We start from the raw sequence: 8846 nt of genomic DNA, 5'->3' as shown, positions 1-8846 counted from the left end.
TTGGAATGTCTCCAACATAGGAGGGCATAGAAAAGATACTGATCCAAGACAATGGAATCTATTTTGTACCCTGAAAAGAAATTGACAGGCCTTAAGGTTCAGTATCGTTATGTGACTGTAGATACCGGGGCCTTGCCATCTGATAAAAATTATAATTAAAATTGTTGGCCTCTTTGGTTCCAAACTTTTCAGTGTAATATATTTTCATTGTATCCAGTATTTTTTGCTGGTATAAAAATAACCTTTCCCCGCACCCACACCCCCACCCCGCCCAAGGATAGTTTCTCCTGACTAAGTCATGCAACTACATCAGTGCAAACATGAAAACCAATCACTCGCTTTTAAAAAAAGAAGCAAAAGATTTAATTTCAAGTATAAAAAAAATATAAAAAGTACCGTCTCATTTCAGTCCAGTTTCATCTAGTTTGGGTTGACACTTTTAAATTGCATAGCTCATGCGGCACTTGTTTTTAAATCTAGAGAACAGTGAGCAAAAGGAAGTGCACCATCAAGTACCAACCAGTCAAGGCATTGGAAATCTGCAAGTGCTATAGGAACGTGCATTCAAGCAGGTTGCGAGTGCTGTAGTGTAGCATGGATTTCTGAGCTCTGCAGCCACCCTTGATATGGAAGTGTTTGGAAACCAAACTAAATGTAATACCCTCTACTTGTGCATTCTCTCTCTCTCTCTTTCCCCTCCTCAGGATGTACTAAACAGTCTCACCCTTTCAAACACTGTGCGCTACTCCTTTCCCCAAATATATCCACTATGTGATTGAGATTTATCTTATGGCTCATAAATTTACTTGTGCTAACACTGGCTTCTCTTTCCTCTCTTCTGTTCTCTCCAGCTATTCCCATTGTCATCTTACTGTTACTCCGAGCATGGAACTTCAACTCCAGGTTTTGATGTTGCAAATCTTTTTGTGAGTGTAGTACGGACCATGAGCAAAACTAGAACAGGAAGGGCCAAGTCTCCCCCCACCTTTTTTTTTTTGACAACATAACAGGGATAATTGTCCATATGGATGGCATATCCAATAAAGTATAAAATCATGCCAATCTATCATTCAGAAGAATACAGCTACCATTTCCGATATTAATCACATGGTACTGTTTCTCCCTCTCTCTCTCTCTCTCTCGCACACACAAACATGCATACATACATACATATAGTTAAGAGAGAGACTGGTTTCATTAGTGTGTTCTCTCCTGGAAGTGCTATATGCATATCTTACACTTCCCATCAGGAAGAAGGACTTATTTTGCACAGAGCAGGTAACCTGCTGCTTCAATTTAGACCTTAGAAATGATGGTAGTTGGTTGCTTGTTTGGTCACTGAAATGCTTGTCTATTGAACATATAGGATTGTTTTCTTCTTGTTTTTTTTGTTTTTTTTTTTAAAAAACCATTTCATTTCATAGGGCTGGCTGAGAGGGGAAAAAAAATCTACTGGTCTGTATGCATATATCACCAGCAGACATTTAACTCCTTTACATAATGCCTTCCTCCAAACTGGATCACACATGTGTGCGTTCATGTTGTTGTGTGTATGTGTATATATGAGTATGTGTATATATGTGTGTATGTACGTGTATGTACGTGTATACACACAAACACACACACTTGTGTCTTTGGGTATATAGGTAGGATTAAGTAACTTGAAAGCATTAGTTTATATGTGGTAGCATACTTTTAGTGTCCAGGATGCATTGACTGCCACTGTCCTGACAACAGAGTGCAATTGATATATATTTATATGTATTTTCAGTGCTATTGCTGCCTTTGCCACTGTTGCCTCTGCAGTAGGGTTTAAACATCCATGCCCAGAAGGAAGAAAAAGAGCAGTAGCGTGTCCAAATCCATTCAGTAGGGGAATCTTCATCCTCACCTCCCCACCCCTCACCTTCCCTGCCCCCCCTCTGCTCCTTTCTAGCATCCTTCTCCAGATCAGGCACAGCCACATTCTTCCACAATCATATTGGGAACGTCCCTCTTCACGATGTTGTATTCATCATCAAAGTACAGCATGGATATTGTGCTAAGTTTGGTTGGAATGCAGCAGGAGTTCACGGTGCCTGGGTTCAGCCCTCGCATGCGGTACTGATTCACGACTGCTGTGTGAAAAGAGGAAGCTGAGCCCGGGACTCCAGCCAAATAGGCTGGGCAGCTCCCTTCACAGTAATTCCCATAGTAACCCGCTGGTGCTATGATCCAGTCAGTCCATCCGATGATCTTAAAGTCAATGTAAAACTCTTGCCTGCAGCATAAATTGGTCCGGCCATCGCATTCCAGACCTCTTTTCCGAATCCTGTGCTTGTTGTCAGCCAATCGGGCTTGCACCACTAAAAAAGGCCGGTGGGATTCATCCCCAGAATCCACATAAATTGGCAGCACTGAATACTCTTCACAGCCTTCACACTGAATGTCCAAACTCAATCTTCTCTCTCCTTTCTCAAACAGAGCTTGGATTGCTTCTGTCATAGGAAATGTGTGCCAACCACTTCTTTTGAGATCAACTTTCTTTTCAACCACATTCCACTTGTTGCTGGTGTCCGAGTCTTGGAAATACACTTTGACTCTTACTTTTCGCCGGCTGCCTTTCTCCAAGACGTAGGGAAGCAGCTTCAAGTAAAGCCACAAACTGGCTTGAACCACAAACAGATTCTGATTGCCTTCGTTAGAAATGAAGAAATAGAGGCGCATTCTAGAAGATGACAGGTCATCTGGAATATAATGGAAGGGGGAGAAAAAAAATTAATTTTTTTTTAATGTTTCGTGTTTGTGTTAGGTTTTCTCAAGGAAAAGAAAATGAAAATGAATCGTGGATCAAAATAAATGCATAATATTAGTAAGTGCCACAAATAATATACATAAATGGCTAAACTGAAAAGAGGGAGGGGGGAATGTACAGCATCAGCTACAGATTGCAAAGTTGTTCAGTGGCTGAATCAGCACCAGAAAGCCATTATAAAGTAAGTTCCCAGAGAGAAATTAATAAGGGTATATAAGGAGAGGGGGTGGGGGAGCCAGATCCTTAGAAATCAGTGTATAAGCAATTAAGTTCAGATAGATGGAAAGTCATGAAAGGAACTCAGAGCACCTGGATAAGTGCTAATTAGTTTTTTTTAAAGTGTTGGCCTGGCACAGGCACCCCTCCTGTATAATCTTCCCAGAAAGCACAAATTGTTAACAATCAGGGAACGGGATTTTTTTTTCTTCAGAGAAAGGATTTGGTTACAATTTAGATGCACTGTAAACTCACCCACTGGCTCTATAATTCTTGAGAAATGTGAGGACTTGCTGGATTTGTCCACTTGACCATAGCAAATACTTACCGGGATTGTAAAAGTGTCTGATTTTGATGGCTCCAGATTGCAAATAGAAGCATGTTCTTTTGTATAATAATATCCAGAACATAAAAGTGTCAGAGAAAACTTTCCAGCACAACTATCTCCTTGATATTTTAGCTTTCAAAGGGCTGGGGTGAGATGAGTTATTATTCAGTAATATGAGTCTTAGCCACCAGTAGCTCAAAGGGTACTATCCAGGCAAAGGCTTATTACCTTAGTAATAACTGAAATGACAGGACAGTTGCATTTGTCATAATTGTGCCCAAAGATATACCTTGTCCTGCCACCTTAAATTCTCTTTTGCACCATTCTTAAAGGTACAGGATGCCCGTCTTATTTATTTACTTGGCATCTGGACACCTAAAGAGAACAAGTCCTCTTGTACACCTTGCAGCTGTTTCATTTACCTAAAGGATGAACTTTAGACATTAATCATTTATAAGTCCCACACAATTTTTCTGGGTATTAAGCAAGTTTTCATTGCAGCCAATGGGTGACAGAGCTGCACTTAGTCATACTTAGAGTGGCTCTTGAAATCAATCTGAGTTAACTTAGTCAAGACTAATTCAAGTCCCACTGATGTCGGTGGAATTAACTCTGTATCCAACATAATGCAATTGCTGTTTTCTTTTCTTTGAGATTAAAGCAGGAAAGCAGATGCCATGAGCAACTGGTTGCTGCCTTCTGGTTCATATTTATAATATGAACACTAAATGGAACAAGCTGGCACCGAATCTCTTACCCAAACACCTCTGACCTAGAAATTACTATCCTGGGCACATTTATGTGAAACTCAGCAGGTCTACCTTTGAGCAAATATGCACAGGATCACACAGCTCCAGAGTTTATTCAATATTCTTCATTCTGCTTCAATTCATTCCAATCCAATTCCACATTGTTCAGTATGTTGAAAAGGAAAAGTGCTGGCATTGTCAAGCTGAATTGCAAATCTTTATACTTTAGACCTAGCTCTTGCAATGCGACAGAATAATGCTTTATTAGTAGTAGTATGGGATGGATATATTTTCTTAGTCTAGGAACATGATGAAGAAAATATCATACAGTAAGTTGAATGTGTATTTATCATAATGTGCATTTATCATAAAGCTGTAGTCCCAGCACATCCAAACAGCACCAAACATTTAAAGGTAACAATAACATGCATGATAAACAGATAAAAAATTATAATTCTACTAGAGGAAGAAAACTAAATTCTAATAGTTTAGTCCTTCTCTTATTTTACTCACCCAGATAATGAATATATTCACTTATCCCTCTATCTCTTCCTGCCCTGTATATATTATAATGGCTTTCAAACTTTTTACCTTAAAACAATCCTTTTTAATAATGCCTGCTGCTTTGAGGAACCCCTGAACTTTTGGTATGAATACAACACTGCTGCAATTAATTTAGAAGCACATGTCATATTCACACTCAGCTCATACACAGGACACTGTTAGTCAGTGATTTTTGCATGTGACTTAGAACACTTAATATTTGTGTATATTTTTCTGGAAAGGAAAGCTTGTTTGTCATCTTTTCATTGACAAGTACCTTAACAACTTCTGAGGAATAGCATACTTGACAATAGTATTTACACTGGTGGTTTTGCTAGTTGGCAGCTGTAGAACATAGAAATGTTAATATAAAGTATCAGAGAAAGGTGGGATGGACAGACAGACATATGGTTTATGAAGAACAGTAAGAAAACCTCACTTGGATTTGCAAAAAGGTAACTTCAGCAAAGTAGAGCAGCTAAACTGGAGATGTGGGATAGACATGGTGCTGTTAAAATAGAAGGAGCAATAGAATCAGAGAAGCATAGAAATAGGCAAAAAAGGTGGACATTACACCAGAGAAAGAAACACAAGATGAACCGATATTGTTGTGACTGGGGAAATGAGAGGAGGAAATGGATTAAATGCTATCACAAATGCAATTCTTATGGGTGAGTTAATATTAATAGGTGAGATCACAGGGTAATAACTGATAATTTTTACTCATTCATAACTTTAAACTCTGGTTTAAGGAATACACAAGTGGATGTGTATAGGAAGTAGAAAGTCTCGCAGAATAAAGGATGCATACAAAAATTATACGGATGAGATCACCAAAGTTTTATGGGGTATGTATGTGAGGAACAGAAGTTAGAGGTCAGTGAGTGGATGGATACCCAGAAGACCCTGTCTGAGGCTGAAGAAGAAGAGGGAGCAGAAAAAACTCAAGTGCTAGGCAGGATGGGGTTAGATAGAAAGATGACTGAGCAAAATAAGTCAATAAAATAGGGCAAGTTCATTTTATTAGTTGATAGCAGGCACAAAAGGAGAAGAATCTATAGGGAGGTAGGTGGGGCAGGAGGACGGGGGTTTGAAGGATGAAAATGGATTCAGGACAGATATTCTGTATGACACATGATTTAAAAAAACAAACAAACAAACCAGGATATGGAACATTCAGTGGTGTATAGAAAGGAACCAATGCATAGCAGAAGAAATTGTGATTGGTAAAGAAATCTGCATGGTAAAGATTTACTCTATGCCATGAGGAGAGCACGGGTTTCTGAGAGTAGCAGTATAAACCTATAGCCTGTGGGAGGAAAATATGACAAAGTGATCTGATCAGCAGAGCCTGGAGGATGGGTGGTAAATAGATGGGATTTTTGCAGCAGGCATGCTAACAGAAGGTTAAGGTACACACCCATTAGCCCCCTACATACCCATTTAAATGGAGCAAGTACTGCAAATAAACAGAGGGTCAAACTTGATCAGTGGGACAGAAACCAAGGACGGAGAGGGGAATGGAGGGGCGCGGGACACGTCGGTTGCAGAGGGTAAATCAGAGCGGAGCAGGAGTTACAAAGATGTGACAGGAATTTAGCCCACATGGTGAAGAAATAAAGACGGGTGTGGCAGTAGTCGGAAACGGGGAAGTAAGGGAACGCAAAGCAGAAGGCTGGGGTTGCATGGATGGGTCGAGCCAGGACGGCACCGGTGTGGGGGAAACGCACAGGATGGGCAGTGGAAGGGAAGACGGGGTCCCCGCAAGGGAGAAGCAGCAGCAGAAAGCAGGCGGAGGAAAGACCGGCGGCCCCCAGAGGGAAGCGGTGGGATTGCAGGATTGCCCGGGGGGTGGGGGGAGGCGAGACGGGATGCTCGGACCGACGTTCCGTGGCGGAGGCGACGGATGCTCGGGGCCAAGAGGGCGAAGCGGGAAGGTGGATGGGGGGATACACTGGCGGGCCACCCACCTGTCTCGGCGAAGCTGATGATCTCGGAGACCTGCTGGTGAGCCGCCGGCCCCCCATTCGCCTGCCCGTCCAGGTTGGGGATCTCGACGCGCCCGTCTTCGCGCAACTTGCCGGCGTGCAGTTTGCGCAGGGCCGTGACCAGAGCCGCCTTGGGCACGGCGTGGGTGATGTTGGGCCGGTCGCGCATCTGGAGCCGGTTGAGAATGTGCCTCTTGATGGCCTCCAGGAAATCGCCGTCCACTTCGCCGGGCTCTTCGGGTGGTCGTCGGAAGCCGCACGAGGTGCAAGTGTCCAGGGGCGCTGCCCCGGGAGGCGTCGGCGAAGCTCCGGCGCTCAGCATCAGCCAGCACGCTTCCGCCAGCAGAAGCAGAAGCGAGGCGGTCAGGGGCCCCTTCCGATCCGCCCCGTCCATGCCGATCACCGGGCAGTTCCGCTGGGAGGTTGAGATGTGAGCCGGGGAGCCGGCCGGATCGGACGCCCGGAGCTCAGGGCGGTCGGTAGAGCGACGGACAAGCCCCACGAGAAGAGTGCCAAGCGGGGCGAAGGCGCGATCTGGGCGAGAACGGCGTCCGAATCGGCGAGGGCACACAAGGCCAGTCGAAGGAGCTCCGGCGTTGCGAGGTTGCGAGGCGGAGAAGAAGAAGCAGAAGAAGGATCGATCGGGAAAGCCGCTTTCCCCCAGGGCAGTCGGAGTCCCCCGCGGCCTCACTCGGTCACTTGCCAGCGGGTAGCTCCAAAGCAGCCAACTCCTCTGTCATGATGTCAGTGGTTTGCCTTCAGGCAGGCAGGCAGCGTCCAGCCAAAAGCAGGCAGGAGGTGGAGAGAGAGCGCTCTTTTTTAGCCAAGAGTCATCGGGGGGCCAAAGGGGAGGGGGAAGACGGGGTGGCGTGGAGGATCCACGAGGCAGATTTGAGAGTCAATCCAATTTCTAGCGACGGGCTGGGGACACTCCAATCAACGATGCCTTCCTATCTTTCGCCACACGAGGAGGCGGTCGGCTGTGGGGGAAGCTCGCCAAATCCAATCCACCAAGCCGGTCCCTTGATACGCTCTGCAGCTGTCCTCTTTTTGCGCGGTGGGCGCGCTCTCCGTTCTGCGCCTTGGGTCGCTCCTCTCTGACAAAGCCGGTTACCCTGAAAGCAGAGAAGTGGAGGCAAGTAGGGAGAGAGGATCTTCAAAAGATCCGGTCAGTCGCAAGCAAACAAACAAACAAACAAAAAAAATCCTTTTCTTTAGCAGCCGCTGCTTTCTCCCAGACGGATTTCTCTTCTGGATCAAATCGGGGCTACAGTCCAGCCGATGGGTCCCTTTCCTGGGAGTCCCGCGAATAATTCAGCTTTCCAAGTTTTTTTTTTTTAAAAAAAAACCGCGGTTGGAAACAAACGATATCAAAGAAAGCCGCGGGAGGAAGAAAGGAAAAGCTCCCGAAGTTAAGTTGAAGAAATCTAGCCAGTGGGTCCGGCTTGAAGCTGCTCTCGCTCACTCGAGGCTCTCCTCCGCCTCAAGCAATCCTGTCCCGGTTAGTATTTGGCACCAGGGCTTCTCATGAGTAAGCGCTGCGAGCGCTGCCTCCCTCTGCCAGTTGATCTTTGCTTGTGCTTCGTATTTTAATTTCTCTCTCTCTCTCCCTCTCTCTCTCTAGCTCGCTCGCTTCCGCTCCTGAACCTGACGTTCCGCCCCCGCTCTCCAAGCAAAAGGTCTCGGTTGGAAAAGCTCTTCTCTTCCCCCCCCCCTCCCGCTTCTTCTTTCCCCCTCCCCTTCCTTCCTTCACCTGCCAAATCGCAACGTTGAGCCACTTTTCTTTCGAAAACGTTTGTTACGGATTGCAGCAAGTTCCTGGTGCGGAAATAATATCTGCTCGCTTCTTGAACGAAACTCTTATCCCTAATTTCCTCCCTGACACGCGCGCGCGCGCTCGCGCTCGCACACGTTCAGCGTAGCCAAAGTTGGCGATTAAAGGGTATCCCTCGCCGGTCTACCAGCAACAACGTCAGTTGCAATGCATTAGCTGCCAATAACTGCTAGCCTGTTGGGAGGACCGTTGCAGATGAGAGTTTGTGCAAGGGGCTGCCTTAAGACAAAATGCCTATAGGGATTCTCAATCATCCAGGTCATGGTTGTCCCAAAAGTGCTTTTCAAAAGGCAATTGGGCTTTCTTGGGTTTTTCTTTCTTTCTTCGCTTCTCATCCAAGAAGCTTCTTCAGCCAGAACTGAAGAAGCTTCTTGGATGAGAAGCAAAACCTTTT

General features: G+C 45.2%; 1 protein-coding gene across 1 annotated transcript; it reads right to left on the bottom strand.

Moving 5' to 3' along the window:
- Positions 1-339: 339 nt before the first annotated feature.
- INHBB (inhibin subunit beta B) lies at positions 340-8517 on the bottom strand. The gene is made up of 2 exons (XM_034422336.2): positions 6601-8517; positions 340-2726 (listed from the first exon to the last, which is right to left on the bottom strand). The coding sequence occupies exons 1-2, from the start codon at positions 7010-7012 to the stop codon at positions 1951-1953; spliced, it is 1188 nt and encodes a 395-aa protein (XP_034278227.1). The 5' UTR covers positions 7013-8517; the 3' UTR covers positions 340-1950.
- Between the last annotated feature and the right edge of the window lie 329 nt (positions 8518-8846).

The sequence above is a fragment of the Pantherophis guttatus genome, chromosome 1 (genome assembly GCF_059756535.1).
Source record: "Pantherophis guttatus breed Tessera chromosome 1, ASM5975653v1, whole genome shotgun sequence".
Taxonomy (NCBI): domain Eukaryota; kingdom Metazoa; phylum Chordata; class Lepidosauria; order Squamata; family Colubridae; genus Pantherophis; species Pantherophis guttatus.
This window is presented reverse-complemented; position numbering and strand designations above follow the sequence as displayed.